The sequence below is a fragment of the Mercenaria mercenaria genome, chromosome 6, assembly GCF_021730395.1.
Source record: "Mercenaria mercenaria strain notata chromosome 6, MADL_Memer_1, whole genome shotgun sequence".
Classification (NCBI taxonomy): domain Eukaryota; kingdom Metazoa; phylum Mollusca; class Bivalvia; order Venerida; family Veneridae; genus Mercenaria; species Mercenaria mercenaria.
Window position 1 is genome coordinate 65,612,420 of NC_069366.1, and position 17,928 is coordinate 65,630,347.

The 17,928-nt window shown below is 33.3% G+C and overlaps 1 protein-coding gene across 5 annotated transcripts in view; it reads left to right on the forward strand.

Annotated features, from left to right (window-relative positions):
- Positions 1–17,928, forward strand: part of LOC123548559 (ras-responsive element-binding protein 1-like) — a 60,528-nt gene that overhangs the window by 12,094 nt on the left and 30,506 nt on the right. For 4 of the 5 annotated variants that reach the window (XM_053546182.1, XM_053546180.1, XM_045335911.2 and 1 more), the window contains exon 2: positions 16,810–16,910. In XM_053546182.1, the coding sequence (XP_053402157.1) occupies positions 16,810–16,910 (101 nt within the window). Of the gene's footprint in view, positions 1–6,471; positions 6,622–16,809; positions 16,911–17,928 lie in introns of those variants that run through there. The other variant, XM_053546183.1, reaches the window with a different exon arrangement.

The window sequence follows — 17,928 nt, forward strand, 5'->3', positions numbered from 1 at the left end:
AAAAGTTGAGGAGGATTCTGTTGTCACAATTATAGTGTACATTCATTGGCTTTAAGTTAATATATTATACAGTTTAAATATATTGCATTGGTTTCTGTTTGTTGTTATGGTCACTTATGGTCAGTTTTTCGGTCAGCAGAACCTGCTTCAACTTGTCCATCCATATTGACCGCTACTTTAGTAAAAGCTGATGTGAAATTTTGATCCTATTAAGCAAACTGACATCTTGTTTTCACTGCCAAAATACAGAGCTAATGCCACTTTTGTTGGCTTGAGAAGGAAAACAATCCATCCTGGCTATTATTATTACAGATTAAACTTTGAAGGATTAAGATTTATGGAATATGTATATACATCAGGGGCTTAAATCCTTCATCACTCCTTCGTCAGCCAGGCGGATAAATTGTTTGATCAAGTTATCGTAACGTTTTAGCAGACGAAAAAAATATATGTCCACTTATACTTATATTTATTGAACTGGTAACGATTTTTTGTTGCTGATGATGATTATGGTGTTATGATAGTGATGATGATGATGATGATAATGATGATAAACGCTACCAAATAATAATGATAAATACACATAAGTGTAACTTTTGAATATTGTTTCATTTACTAAAATTTCATCTGTAGAATTAGTATATGGCTTTAATTTTATGAAAAAGTCTCAGATCAAAATGACATTCAAGCAGACATAATTTTTGCAAGCTCATGCGCGGTTGTCAAAATACGGCAATTCAATCGGAAGAAGGTAAAAAAGCCACGTAACAAGATACAGTTTATCACATTGTCGTGCCATTGTTCAACGTGTGGGTAGCTTCGTTGAATCTGTATAGAGTTGTTCAAGTGATCTTTCACTTTCCCCCTCTTCTTTAACTATTTGGCGATAAATAAAAGAAGGTCATAGGTAGGTTGAACATGAATCGATGTAGGTATTTAACTAAACAATGGCAGAATGAGTGTCTTTTGTTAATGTTTAACACCTAATGCAAGTTGATTCTTATATTAATGTATCGTTGGAGCAATTTGGTATCCTTTCGGTATTGTTTTCTCCCCGCATGATTAGCGACATTCTTTGACATTCCAAGTTTTTGTTGGCATGATGGCAAATGAGATGGTATTAGATAACAAAAAGTGGACTTTTGTTCGAAAGGGAAACAAGAACTTCTTTTCATAACAATTAAATATTATTCATAACAATGGGACAGTGAGATAGGATTTTTTAAAAGATTTTTATCCATGGACTGGTAGCAGCCTCAAGTCTGCAAGGCACAAAAGTTTCTGAGATAAGATGGTGAGCCAGTCTAAAAAAGGATATTGTCTAATTTATGGACCATTTGAGAAGAAGATTGACATCAGCACTTTCTCATCTAGAGATGAGCGGTTGTCCAGGGTTTCATGTTCTTTTGTTTTAATGGTATCAAGTGATTGGTAATACACAGTTTTAGTTGTCAATGCATGATCAGTAGATAAGTGAATGGTGAAATTATTTGGTGATTAAACAGTTAATGGGAAAAACAATAGATTGGAATGTAGTCTTTATTCAGTCGTTAGCATTGTAATACCTGTCTTTGTCTACCAATGAAACTTAAGAAGATGACAGCGGGCCTGTATTGCTGGTATAAACCTGTTTAAAACGTACATTAAATTGAAAAAAAAGACAGTTTTAATGACTTTTGACAAGTTCTCATTTTGAGGACATGATGAGGTTGTTCAGCATGAAATGCAGATTTTTATTCCATTTAAGGACATTAGATAAGAGTTTGACCTCATTAACCCTTGCTAATTACATCATGATATGTATGGCTAATGATGCATGTGTCATCGATGCATGTGTAATGTTCTACTGTCCAGCTTACTGTCTCCAGCTGCATTCCTTACATCATGTAATAATGATTCTTAATTGCCAATTAATACGATCATTATACAAAGTGTCGGTGCACTTAAACAGGTAGCATATATGTCAATCCCTCGTACATGATGGATGCATAACGGCTGCACTTGTCATCCTGTATAAGTAAAATGGAGTAAAACCAATCAAATGTAAGGTCATCTGTTCAATTGACAATAGACATACATGTATGTACATAGTAATTCCATAAATGTTGCAACTCATTGACTTGGTTTGTCAGTGTGTGTAACACATGTATTTTTGTGAAAAAAACAAGGGCACATCCCAATTACATCACCTGTTTCACTGCTAAATGTTGTGAATATTAATTATATATTTCTAAAGTAGGTAATAATTGTAATGCGTGTTTGGTTGTAGTCTGGTATTATGATTCATAAGTAACGTCTGGTATTATTAGATAGTAGGTCTTGGAACATATTCGATACTTGATAAATATTCGATAAATGCGAGGGGTCCATCTTTAAAGATTATCTTCACCAAAGGTTATGAAAAATAGCAAATAAAGCGAACACAAATTACATATAATTATGATTATTACGAGCCCATTAAGCAGAATTCTATAGGTGCTATCAATAGGGTTTATCTGTGATAGTCAAATTTTTTTGTATCATTCAATGAAAAGAGATGGGTATATTGAAGGTATTTTTTCCTTCTCTTTGTCTGTGTAGGCATACCATTATAATGATGTTTCGGTCATTTAAAGAATTTGGTAATGATGCTTAATAGCGTAGATTTTAACAGATACAGATATAAGCGATCAATCTTTTGTAAGCTGGAGCACGAATAGAGTGATGACAAGGACGAACAATACGCGTCCAGAGTGAGTCACCAAAATTGATGGAAAGATGATATAAAGATTGTGATACATAATAAATAGTGTCGTGAAACTAACGGAATGGCAGTTAAACTGTCTTTTTGAAATATTTGTACTAATGATAATTCTTTCATAATTTTAGTGGTTTATGTTAGTCAATAAATACATTAACTTGCTTGTACTAACCATGTAAGAAAAGTTGTTTTTTTTCTTACTGCTAGAATTTTTATTGTAAGGATATTCTGTAGCAAATTTTTGGTCTTTGATAGAAATATTTCATTTTTTATGTCTCTTTAATAAATGTGAGAAAAATTCTTCTGTTGAACAATATCATATGTCAAAATGACAGGTTTGTTTGACAGGTGATAATGAGTGGTAACTACATAAAATATACAAACTGTCCTCGGTAGTACGTCCAGGGTCACTGTCCGTCAGGCTTAAGACCACTTTTATGTGACTGCAATTTCTTGTTTTTGGTCAACAGGCTGAAACTAATGTTAACCTTTACTCTGCTAAATTTTTAAAATGGACTGATCCGTCATTCAATTTGGTCAGTACCATTCACTATTCAGAGGGGTGTTCACTGAAAATTTACTGACTGAATAGCGAGATAGACCAAGAACAGCCTGCACGTCTGGAAAGATGTCAGTTGATTGTTGGAATATGGTAAAACGGTTCGCCTAATTAAGTCATTTTCTCAGTCTACTGCAACATACTGAAAAAATATTCAGTCAAAAAATAAAATCTCTTTCTTTTTTTTTAGATGAAAATGATTAGGCAATTTTTAAAGTTTTTAACTATTACTCAGAACTTAAATACTTTAAAAATTTTAACAAAGCAAATAATAAACACTTATCCTTAAGAGACTAAAAATACTCCCCTTTAGCTCGAAAAGTTTTCATGTTTTTATTGCATCTTAAATGTGGTATTATACCATCGCATTTCTTCACAGATTATTCTGTTTATATTTGAGATGGTAAAACTATTTATACAGAAACGGTAAACCCCATTTTAATAAAAGCCAGCGATGATAATTTTGTGCGTCTTTTATGGAGCAGCAGGAGCTGTTGATAATTTGTTTTGATTGGGCATTCCGTTACAATAACAAAATTTTCGTTGCCTCTATTGATGTAATTTTCACTTCTGTGCGAGTAGCATTGTCATTATCATAAATCTACTATGTATACAAAAATTCGGACGTAATCTTTACTTTATACAGAACGAGCATAGTAACTCCTTTCATTATAGAAAAGCTTTCATCATCTTAAACTGCCAAGTGCTACCCGAGGATAAATTTGATCACATGTCCTTCCATTTTAAATGATAGAGGGATAGATGTAAAACATAAAGATTATTAAAACAAAGTAATTTGCTAAAGATACTTATAATCTTTATTAATAGCTGAAATTGAAATGTTATAAGTTTTTCTTTACTCTCAAACTGTAAAAAAACTCCTAAAATTGTTATTGATAATTGAAATGCAGAATATCTACATAACATTTTTGTTTAATTACATGGCCTTACTTAAAATGCAAAAAAAAATGCTGGAAAAACTTCGAAAAGGTAGGACTTCACAGTGCTGCAAAAACCCGCTGCATCGCAGCAGGTAGAGGCAAGTGATTCAGATTCAAAGCTGGTGATATATTTAAATAAATGTGAATAAAAAGTAATGTGTTATTAAGGTATCTGAGTTGGTATTTTCCATATTGTGGTTTAACCCTTTTCCATAGATGTTTCAAAAATTGCTGTGAAACTGACTGTGTACTGTTTGATACAGTAGCACTGTTTTCTGTTCTTTACAAGTTTGAGTAGATGCAGACATCTTGAGAATATGTTTCTCTGTTCGGCGGCACACTGTCTTTGATTTGTTGTATCTGCTGTAAAATATGGCAGTAACAAAAGAGGAATCCATTAAAAAGATCAATTATATATTTTAAAGGAGCTGTTGTCCATGCTGTTTGTTCCAGCATCCTCTACAATTGTAGCATCATTTATTGATAGCGAACATTGACAATTCTTTTGTTCCGTGTTTACCCACATTCTGCTGTAAAAGAGACTAACAATTAAAACAGGGGGTCTCGTATGGATCCAGGAATGGTTAATATGACGTGCAGGATGTGGAAATCTTGCTCGTTCATTGTCTCGACGTAGATGTTTTAATGTTTAATTTGATGTCTGGTGGGACAAAGAGGATTAAATACAATTCTTTTATTTCTCCATTATATGCGAGCAACATCATTCCGGAGAATTTATATATGCCTATTTGTTTAGTAAATTGGTAGTCTTGTGTTTGCTGTCTCAACATCATCAATATTTTAGATGCTCGAAACATATTGTCTTTCAGACACAAGAGGCCCTATAGATTACAATCAATTTTGTCTGTAATGCATTTGTAACAAATCATTTCTAGATTTATATTTTATTTGATCGATTTATACAGTTGTTTATTGCATTTAAATTTATTAATTTGCGAAATTAAAAAAAAAAGAAAAGGAATACTTTTTTGTTATCAAGAAAAGATAAAAAGGTGAAAAGACATTATAAATGGTTGTATTACCTGGGACAAAGTAGAATAGTTCTATCACTATAGCAACCTCAGCATCTCGGTGAGGATTTTGAATTATGACACTGTTATGACCATACCATAATGGCTTGTTATTGTCACTGGGATGCTGTGAACACTTGTTGGTGCAGAAATATACTATCTGCAGTATGTAGCAATGTGATTTACAACTTTTTGTCACCAAGTCTCGGCGTAACTATAAGGATGTTGACGCAGAATGAATCTTGATGTATACACCTGGTGATGAACGTATCTCGCTGGTTGGTTTGTGTATGACTATCGCATGTCTATCCCAGCATCCCTTCTTGGGTTGACAGGATGTCATGGCATTTGTCACTGATAAACATTAAATTCCCTGTAACAAACAAACAAACCTTCATTTTGAAGAGTACTTAAGTCTCTTTATTATGTGTATCTGCTGATACAAGGTTTCTGCTGCTGAGAAACTGTTCCATGTAGACGTAAGGCCGAAAAGAATTTGGTCTGTAACTTTTTTTACATTCACATATTTATTTGGAATGGTTCATATTTGACTTTACAAGCAGTCCGTTTCTTAACTTTCAAAAAACTCAGTAGCAGGAATTTTTGTAAAATGAAAATGCTTGGAGGTGAACAGGAAGTATTGACTGTGGAACATGCATTGTCATGCAAGCTTATTATGAAAGAGTTTCTTGCTTTTTTTTTTCTCAGAAACTGTTAAAAGATATATATATATATAAATTATGTAAATTTGAAAATGGTATTCTGAAATATAATCCCATCATGTGATGTAGTCATGTATCATTGATTATTGAATTTAAGATTTGAGCTGTTAAAGTTGTTTTTTTAATCAATTCAGTGAATGTTTAATTTCAGTTTATAGTACAAAAAATAGTCAAAAATGTACAATGATACACTTAACAGTCACAAAAAAAAGAAAGGTGAAAAGTTACAAAGTAATAAAAAGTTAGATAAATGTTAAAGGAAAGGTCAGATTTGTCAGCTCAGCCTCCTAATCAACTGTTTGTGGGTTATCGTTGATACAGCGACCAGTCAGGTGTATCTCTCTCATTACCTGCTCGGCAGTACACAGGTAAATACAGGTGCGCTTTGAACAAGATAACGCAGTTTACATCGGACCAGGTAAAACTAGGCTGAGATGAAGATGTAAATTTTTGGCGGGCTGCTGCATGTATCAACGTCACGGTTGTGGATGCAGATGTGGCGGCCATATTTGGTACAGTACGAAGACTATATTTAGTAGATTTCAGGGAATATATTGGCAAATTTGAGGGATTTAACTTGGAGAAAAGATTGGATAGAGGATGAATATAGAAGAAATAGCATGTTGGAGTAAGTAATTTAACAATGTTATCAAAGTTGAATGAGTTCATATAACCTTCTTATTTGAACAGAGATGGTGGTGTAAACATCAGAACAGACCAGTTAAACATCCTTAACCCCTCCTTTGAAATGATCAGGTTTACAATAATAAATTGCTTCCTTAAAATTACCATAAATACATTTATTAACTTCAGTTTTATTTCTAAAATTTTTTTGACTAGGTAAAAGGATGTGTTTTCTGAAACAGATATATTGTTACAGCCCATGATTTGTAATTGTGGTTTTTTGTCTGTATGTACTTAAAATAATCAGGAAGCATGAAGTTGTTCTATAATTAGAAACAGTTTTCATACCTTGTTGCTGAAGCAAAAAACCTCAATGTCACATGATCTCATTGAGGCAGGTCAACATCTAGGACATGATGAGCTCGGAGCATTAAGATTTGTTTAGGCGGGTTTTTCTTTCCCGTTCAAATTTTTGTCATTTGACTGACTAAGATGCTGAAAGTTATATGATATAGAATTTCCTACACTTTGAATAAAGGCATTCATTTCATTCTTAAAGTTTGAATAGTGGGTGTTATAATTATGACTCGGCTTTTTAATTTTGATGCTGAAAAATGAATGCAGCAGACAGCAGTCATTTTAAAGAAAAAAACACTTTGTATTGAAGTTGGTTTAAAAATTTATTGAGGCGATATGTGGAGATAATTTATAACTATTTTATGGTGAAGAAAAGATAACTGCCTCAGAAATACTCTTTATAGCAAAGATGAGGGTACTTCATATGCGATTATTATTGGGTTTGTCAGCCGAGTTCAAGATGATTTCTTGTAAAGCACTTGAGAATGTACCACTGTAACCCAGGAAGTTACGACATGAAAAAATACAAAATGCCTTTATGGCAGTAGCAACTAAGAAGAGAAAAAAAGATAGGAAATGATAGGAATAAAACTTGTATATTTTTTTTATCAGGAAAGCAGTTGAAAAATACTTAAAATGATCAGACTTCTGTTGATAAGTAACTGGGAAAATTGTTTTGTTCTCTTTTCTGTCATTTTATTGGTTGGAATAGAAACGAAAATCCGGGACATGCAAAATCTTGAACATTTTTATCTCTATGGCTATATTGAATGAACAATTCTTTGATAATTTAGTTTTATTTAAAAGATGATGCTTTTCCATTGGATTAGATACTTCACTACATTCAAACAATTCGTCCAACCATAGCACTGCATTCAAACAGTTTTGTCCAATCACTGTATTGCATTTGTCATTATTTCAGCAACCCAGTCTTTGCTGAAACACTGAAGATAGTCGGGTAGACTGCTTAATTGAAATTCTTTAATTGACACCCCCAGGTACTTGCTGCAATTAATTGGTCTGACATAAGTCCATCTTACTTCAATTTTCACAAGATTGTTATCATTGTTTATTTCTTGAAGCTGTTTCAATATTGTTGTTGATAATGTAAAAGATGAGAGAAAAATAAAATTTTAGGTAATGATGCAATTAAAAAGTCACAAGATAACAACTGACATTCCGATACACAATGTAAAATTTGACCCTATGGATATAAACTGACCATTAGCAAACTGTCAAGATGGACAGTTATGTCTGGTTATGGTATTGGGTTACTTGAAACCAGGTAAATTTAAAGTTTTGGTAAGAACTTGTGCTGTCTTTATTATCAGCCAGATAAAGACATTCGATTTTGAAAAAAAAAAGTTGAGTAAATCACAAATTTTTTGTTGTTGTTTTTTACTAAGAAGGGAAGAAGTGCAGGCCTGTGAATCAAAAGTGAATAAAACATCTAATGTCAAGTTTGTTTGAGGGGAAAAACTGCATGATTGCCAAGAAATTTTCCGATGAGGAAGAGACCTAAAAACAGCACTTATTTTAGAAGAATAGAAGCAAAAAGCCCAGAGTTGACGCTGCAAAGCATTTTGCTGGTCAAAACCAGTTTTTGCAATGTTTTCTGCAGATTTTCTATTTTTGGATGTTAGGATGTTGCAGATTTTGCTGGTTAAAACCAGTTCCTACAGTACAAAACTTAGTTCTCGAAAACCTGACCTCCCCCTCCATCTTTGCATGTTGCTATCATTTATAACCGATGTCGGTCAATAGCTATACCTAGCTAATGTTGTCTGTATATTAACACCGACTTTAAATAAAATTTGTATCTTGTATCTTGTATCCTGTATCTGTCTTGTATTCAAGGACGTTTTGAGATTTTGAAACCCCCTGTTGCTGCTCTGTCACATCAGTTGTTTGTATGTTTAGATGTTCCAGAAAATGTTGTCAATAACATACATTATATATGTTTTGTTTACTTATCAATATCCAATAAGATCCTCATCCTGATAGGATCTATCAGTAGTATTATTAAGTTTGTTCATTCTTAAGAGTTCAAACAGTTCAGCGTCTTTTTAATAAAAAATTTAGCAGTCCACTTTGATAGTCCTTCTTCCACTTTTTGATTTCCCAAATCTCTTGCAGGTGTTCCATGTATTTATCATGTTCTTAAAATGAAATGTTCATAAAGAGTACAGCTGTAGGTTATATTCCGTGGTTGGAGGAGGTGTTCAAAAACAAAACTTAGTTCTCGAAAACCTGACCTCCCCCTCCATCTTTGCATGTTGCTATCATTTATAACCGACTTTATCAGTTATTTATGGAGAATAAAGAGTTCTTTCAAGATGTCATTTCCTCTGGGCACTTTATCGCAAGTCCTTGAGACATGAAATGGATGCTGTCAAACCCCCCCTTTATGACAGAATCTTCCTAATCTTCTAAGCTCATAATATTTTTAGCTCATCTGATTTTTTGAAAAAAAATGATGAGTTATTGTCATCACTTGAGCGGTTGTCGGCGTCGGCGTCGGCGTCTGCGTCGGCGTTGCCTGGTTAAGTTTTATGTTTAGGTCAGCTTTTCTCCTAAACTATCAAAGCTATTGCTTTGAAACTTGGAATACTTGTTCACCATCATAAGCTGACCCTGTATAGCAAGAAACATAACTCCATCTTGCTTTTTGCAAGATTTATGGCCCCTTTTGTACTTAGAAAATATCAGATTTCTTGGTTAAGTTTTATGTTTAGGTCAACTTTTCTCCCAAACTGTCAAAGCTATTGCTTTGAAACTTGGAATACTTGTTCACCATCATAAGCTGACCCTGTACAGCAAGAAACATAACTCCATCTTGCTTTTTGCAAGATTTATTGCCCCTTTTGGACTTAGAAAATCAGTTTTCTTGGTTAAGTTTTATGTTTAGGTCAGCTTTTATCCTAAACTATCAAAGGTATTGCTTTAAAACTTGCAACACTTGTTCACCATCATAAGTTGACCCTGTACAGCAAGAAACATAACTCCATCCTGCTTTTTGCAAGATTTATGGCCCCTTTTGGACTTAGAAAATATCAGATTTCTTGGTTAAGTTTTATGTTTAGGTCAACTTTTTCTCATAAACTATCAAAGCTATTGCTTTGAAACTTGCAGCACTTGTTCACCATCATAAGCTGACCCTGTACAGCAAGCAGCGTAACTCCATCCTGATTTTTGCAATAATTATTGCCCCTTTTGGACTTAGAAAATCATTTTCTTGGTTGAGTATTATGTTTAAGTCAACTTTTCTCATAAACTATCAAAGCTATTGCTTTAAAACTTGCAACAGTTTTTCACCATCATAAGTGGACACTGTACATCAAGAAACATAACTCTATCCTGCTTTTTGCAAGAATGATGGCCCTTTTTAGACTTAGAAAATCATGGGTAGGACAATATTTCTATTACACAAAAAAAATCAGATGAGCGTCAGCACCCGCAAGGCGGTGCTCTTGTTTAGATTATACCCTGATTGTGTCAGTAATTGGGAAATGAAGTCATTGAACAGTCACAAAGTTTTCATGCAACTTTATGATATAATTGCCCCTCCCTTGCTCTCTACTTCAGTTTCAATAGGAATGACCTGGTATCAGATCTGGATATTTTGTTCACATATCTCTAACATTACATAATCACTAATCCTTGACAACCCCAGAGTCCTTGATTGGATACTATTTACCTTGGTTTATTACCTGTATTTAGTACATAAGATAATGATCTCCCGCTAGTTTTGAGGTTCTTTGTACTGGTCTTTTGTTGTTAACTGATGTAGCCGGCCCCTTTATATGAATGATGTCTTGTTTGCATTTCCCATACTCTTCAGTGAGTGGAAACCACTTAAAGTCTTCTTGGAGATCAGCTTTCATCCGTGAAGGCGACTGTGGGTTGATATGGTGTAAGCCACCTTATGAGGCTGCCGAAAATATTCCACAATGTTATCTTAGCGGAATCTTGACTTAGATTTAAGAGACTATGGAGATTTTAAAACAACCGATTCATAATGGGTGACAGAAATGACTCATTTTGTTTCGTTCAAAAGCAGATTACATCAATCCGGGGGATAGAAAAATATTATTTTTGGAGTCTGACATTTTCAATTGCGATGTTTTTGTCCACGCCATGGCCTTAAGTGTCATAAAAGTTCAGGTCATAGTAAAATTTCATCTTAACCTTGTATAAAATGCTTACCTGAAAACATTTACTGAGATAATCCTGAACAAATCTAAGTTACTGTCAAATACAAAGCTGGGTGTGACTTGAACTTTCAAATAAATGAAGCAGGGCGAACACCTAGGATTTCTGACCCCATACAGCTTGCATGTCAACCCCGCCTCTAAAATATGGTTTCTTTCTCCTTGTAATTAAATCAGTTGTCATGACGATCGTCGTTTCAAATTCTGAGTGATAGTTGCTTTGATCAAGATGTGTTTTTCGATGTTCGTGTTGCGAGCAAATTTGATATGTATAATTATGTTTCAAAATACTGACGCATTTAATAGGATGGATTATTAGGAGTCTGAAGTTTAATGTTTCTGGTCAGGCAACTCAGTACTTTTGATAGGTGCAATCATTTATGCACTTAATATATGCACCTTTTTTCTGCACTTTTTCATTATTTTGTGAAGGAGGTGCAGTCATTAATATCCTGTGACAATACTGTTGTTTTGTCATGATTTAAAGGTGTTTGACCAAAGCTAAATGTGTATGTAGATATAATTAGAAGATTACTAATAAATACACTAAGAAAAGAATCTAACAGGATTGAGTGGAAAAAACTGAAGACAGCCTTGAATGGAAAACTGTCCAAACTTACAGCTTTTAAAGAACATTTTGGGATTGATCTTCCTTTTTAAGACTACAAAATGACATCATTTATATATTCAAGAAGGAAAAAAAGGCTCCAGCGCCAGTCCTATAGAATCTCCGATTTCGTGAACTTGGTGCGTAATATGACAAGTTTGACAAAGAGAATTATTAACTTAATAATGTTTTTTCATCTTTAACCATTCATGCAGAATCAATATGAAATATTGATTTTTACCAAAAAATCATTTTTCAAATGATGAAAATATATTTCACTATAGAGTTCTTTAACAAAAGTTATAATGGACTACATTTTTTGAGAACAATTATATTTTACTCCCATAAAAGATGCGTTAGACATCAATCGGTGAACAGAGATGCGACACTGAGCGAGGCTTTGTTTATTGATACGCCCATCGTTTTTCAACAGCTCTGAATGCAGCCTTGAATATACGAGTAGATCAAATTTCTTAATATCGATAGAAAACAGCGTCATAATTTGTTAAAAGATAATTAGTTATAAATGTAGCCTCCTGGGAAAGATTCTAAATTAAAGAAAAAAAATTGGTCAGATTTTAAATAAGATAGCGCTTTTTTTATCAATGTCATACGGATATTATAAGATGTAGTGTATGGGGAAAATAAGATTTGAAAACTACGATTTATAACTTTTAGAAGCGTCTTTAGATTGTCAAGCTTCAATTACAGCTAACATAATTATATATCTGTTATAAATATATTTTCAATATTTTTTTAGAATTTTACATTAGATAATGATGTAGGAGGCTTCATTATGGTATCTTTAGATTAGCATCTTTACCTCCCTGTTATTGTTGTTCAAAATGGCACATAATCCATAAACTGAAATTTCATCCCGATTTTACAATGATCGCACATATTTCATCGCCTTACAAGTGGTTGGTGTCAACAGTTTTGAATAATTTTGTATTCTATTACGACAGCTGAAATTGTTGAGGAAGCTGCGGCATGTTTAGACAGGAGTCTTGAACGGCTTTCATTTGAGAAAAATAAGCTTTTGAATTACCGCACATAAGTAATTGATGTGTTAATCTGATCCCTTATCTTAAACATCTTTTTCTGAACCGTCTTTACTTCCTTTTTTTACATTTTGACATTTCTGAAGTTGAGATTGTGCTGAAAGTTTTTGATTAAGATAAAACCATTTTGGCTCATACAATAGTTTACTCTAAGGTAGCGGACCCACAATAGTTCCTGTTGATTGTTATTAAAGCTTTCTCTGCCTCATAAAAAACCACATCTTTATGAAAATAGTTGTACTTGTTTAAAGAAATGTTTTGTTTCTTCTCATTCATTTAGGCATGATATGTTAAAAAAATCTGACTGTTATTAAAGATTGAAGTTTTTATAAAGATTCCTCAATCAGCTGAGATTGCAGAAAAAGTGAAATCTTCAATATCTACTTTGAGCCATCAATCATTTTAAAGTGAAAATTTTAACTAAAAGCAGTCAAGATGATTGTTTCAGGGTCCAAGATTGCAAAATTGAGTTTAGAGACCAGTCTGATATATACTCAGGAAACTCTAGCTTCTGATTGGTTGTTTCTGGGCACCATTTTGAAATTGACCAATGGCAGTGTTGCAATCTGAGACTGGTCTACAAACTCAGAAGCAGATTAAAACACAAGATTGAAAACAAAAACATATGTAGAATATGTCTTAAACATAATGTTTCCAGGAAAAAGATCTATATAATCCTGTTTAATCAAGTTCAATTAATGCTAAATTAAAGAAATGAAATGAAGATATGCACCACAAAGAAATGAAATAAAGACGTGCACCACAGAAGAGAATTATGAGTTGTGCACTTACTGACATAGTAAAATACACTTGTGGGTCTTTTTGTTTATTATATGGATACTGTAATAATTGTGGGCGTTTTGTTTGAGATGAGAGTATACCTGTTTAAGGGTATGATAGAGCATTAAAGTGGTCAGTGATGGCAAGAGTTGAACAAACACTCACAGAAATTCTATATATCCTTGTTTTATATGCACTGCTTCTGAATACATTAAAAGGATTAAATTGTCATTTCACAGAAAGATAATTTCAAAAGTTTTTATCAGAAAAAAAATTATGGAGCCAGTCTGTTTGCGATCATCTTCGAGGTAAAGAAGGTACACAGTCTGCATAGTTTTAAAGTAATTTGTTTGTGCTTCTGTTCAATAAAATTTTATCCTTGTGATATAATTTATCATAACTTACATACTTATAAAATCAATTTCAGCACTTGGGGACATCGAATAAGTATCTTGTATCCGAAATTTATTGATGTGATTTGATGAGATCTGATCTTGAAATACCAGCCTTCCATGGATACAGACTGGGTTACTGCTCATTTTGATGTCAGTTTTTGCCCACGTTTTGACTTGTTCTACAACCAGTCTCTTTGCGTGAGACAGGCAAATGATGTTTAAGCGCTTCTTTTTTTATTAGATAAAACAAACAAGTGCATGAAAGGTTTATTGAATTTCCTGTCAAAACTATTCAATTATGTTAAGATCTTTGAAAACAGACCGAAAGATGTTGACAATTTATCTATTTCTGAAGAATTTCGCTGTGCAATATTGTTTCGTTTTATTTGAAGTTGCAAAGAATTTATGACTACTTATGCAGCTGCATTGAATTGATGAATTGCACTTATGTAAATATTTATCTGCAGGAACAGGTCTGTTTTATATTTAGTTTAAGATTTCAACACTTAAATATAATCTTTTCTTTTGTAACATTTTCTCCCTTTAAGGAGTGGTTATTTCAATGTGTTAGTGATGTTAATTGATTGTTTTTGTTTTTTTTATGTATATTTTTTTTTTAGTTTTTAGAAAAATTTAAAACTGATTTCTAGGAAAAATAGGTAATATCAAAGGCAATGGTATAAGAATGAGAAGACTGGTAATGGTCCATTTACGCACAGTGAGTCCTGTTTCTTATTCAAATGTCACATGTTAACTTCAGATACTAGAGCTTATCATCAAATGTCAGGTGCAGATTGTCTGTTGGTGCAATATTGTCACAAAATTTCATGTCTGTCCTGGGAGTTTGGACAGGTGATGGGGACTACTTTCACTGATATCCTCGCTTTATCTGAAAATAGTCCATCCACATCACCAGTTTATCTGTGGCAGTTGTGACCGCAACAGAATGGGGTTATCTCTCGGACTTCTGAAATTGTATGCAACAAATGGCAATTGTTTGACAACATTTATGTAATAGGTTATCAGACTGTTGTGCTGCATTGAGCTCTAAGTTCTCTCACAGATATATGGGATTGTCACTTTGCTTTAGGAATTGTATACTGTAGAATCTAATATTTTCACGAGGCTAAGAGTTCACTACATTCAAATTTTAAATTGTTTTGCATCATATATAATTTTCCCAAAATATTACATTATTTTTTTAGAAATGGTGAGCTATTATTAACAATACTAATACTTTGGCAAAAATTTTATTTTGCGAAAACGAATAGTTAGCGAAGGTAGCAAAAATGATTCCCTCGCTCACAAAAATTCTTGTTTTTTTACTGTATTCAGTCTTTTCAAATTACACGACAAGAGTTGTTTTTTTTCTCTCCGATTTTGAACTGTTAAAATTTGGTTTCTCTTAGTTTTTCATTATCAATGTCCCATCTTCAGTTGTATGAATATTTTTGGTAAATGTGGTTATAATTATAAATGAGCATGCATTGCGTTTTAGGTACAACTAGAATAAGATAATTTATCTTCTTTGTTAGTGCATCTTTTCAATTTGGTCATTGATTTTGTGGGCCGCAATTATAATAAAATTTTAAAGGTGTCCTCTGCCAAGTCAGATTGATGTCTGATGTAAGAAACGGTTATTATATTCGTAATAATTATCAGTAATTATAATTCAATAACCTTGCATGTCAAGACGCTGAATTAAATGCTTACAGTATTTCATATCTGCTTCGGATTGTGCTGTATGACATGCATTCATTTATAATGATTTAATACGTAATTGCATGAAATTGTACAATGTTATGTATAGGTTTTGGAACACTCCGCATTTTGATTTGTCATGCTTTTCAGGGATGAAAAAAAGATGTATCGATTACAGATGTTCCGTGTTATTAATAAGTACATGTCTGGGAAGAGAAATAGTACAAAAACTAAGTTTAATGAAACACTGTCAATAGCTGCAGTTTCCAAAATATAATAATTATGTTATTATTGTTTCCCTTTAAGCTGTAGACTGGACATCTTCCTTTATACTGTTTCTAATTTGTACCTACATTTTGAACAGTAAAACATGGATCACTAAAACTCGCAAGAGGAAGAATAAAAATCTAAAACTATCCAGGATTTTGTGTGATCCAAACATAGAAAATGTGATGAAAACAGCTCAGGACCACTAATTGCATGAGTGATCCAGTTGCCTGAGCCAACAGTGCTTAAGCAAGATCCAAGTTGCCTGAGCCAACAGTGCTCAAGCAAGATCCCAGTTGCCTGAGCCAACAGTGCTCAAGCAAGATCCCAGTTGCCTGAGCCAACAGTGCTCAAGCAAGATCCAAGTTGCCTGAGCCATCAGTACTCAAGCAAGATCCCACTTGCCTGAGCCATCAGTGCTCAAGCAAGATCCCAATGCCCTGAGTCATTGCAAGATCCCAGTTGCCTGAGCCATCAGTGCTCAAGCAATATCCCAGTTGCCTGAGCAATCAGTGCTCAAGTAAGTGGTGTTTTACTGTATTATACTTTACAGCAAAGGTATTCATGATGCAACTATTTATAGATGCGATCCTTTTTAGGAATATATAAGTTTTTGTTGCTATACATAGATTCAAAATGGTGTCCGAAATAGCTGCAATTTTAAAAAAGCCTCTAGAAGAAATTTTTAATGTATAAATGAAAAATCACCAGTTACAAAAATAGATACAAATATTGTTCTATTAAAGGAAATTTGGTAATATTCTACAGTTATGTTTAAGGTTAAAAAGCTACAATGTTTTTGTATATTTCCAGCGTATGAAGATGATGTTGGAAACAGTCAGGGAGAGGAGATCCTAGTTCCTATATCACAAACAAATGGTCACAGTCTGTCCGACCAGATACAGGAGGATCGGGTACGTCTTTTTAAATCACATGATATAAATGCAAAGGGAGATAAACAGACTTTGGAGTCTGGAGACCAGTCAAAAAACTCAAGCATCTGATGGGTTGTTTAAGAGTACAGTTTTGACATGGAGCAATGGCAAGAGTGAAATTTTAGACTGGTCTTTAAAATTTTTACAAAGGATGGAAGTGATTAAATTTCATATTTGAATAGTGATAAAACAAGAATTTGTCAAATGAAAAGGTTTAATACTTCCTGTACCAAGATTGTTGTAACACCGAATAGAATCAAATAAAGGTCTTTCTGTGATGATACAGATATGTTCAGTTTCAAGATGTTGGAAGTTTGCAAATGGAAATCTTGATACAAAAATACGCTACATGAAAAAAAAAGCAGTACAGTCGAACTTCATTGACTCAAACTGGATGGGGCCAGCAAAACTTGTTCAAGTGATCAGTCATTCGAGTTTTCGAACAAAATTCATTATACAGGGATTTTTCTAGGACCTGACGATGAATTCGAGAGAAGGGTGATGTAAGAATTATCCAAGTTCCTGTTAACGAAGTTTGACTGTAATTTTATATTATTTCCAGTAGTTTGAAATAACACAAACATTTTGAAATACCAAAAACTGGATAAAATATTAACATTAAATGTTCTCCCCTCCCACAATGATCAAGCAAATGTTCATGTTAAGATGATAAATTGTTACGATTTAAGGTTCTCATCACATAAATTTTGATCATTGAAAATATGGTACAATCGTATCTATTGAAATAGAATTGCGTGATCTTTGAGAAATTTTGATAAATCATTTTCCGATTAAAGTCCTGGAGTAATTTATATAATGATGATTGTCCCAATAATTGTATGGGTTCTTCTAGCAACTCACATCCTTTGGTTGAGAGTTTCAGGTAACGGTAAATAGCTAGCGTCAAGGATAACCAATTATTTCTTTGGCCCAGAAAGTATTAAGAGATGAGACAAGTTTGAATTGAGTCAAATTACTGTTAATATAAAGAGTGGAT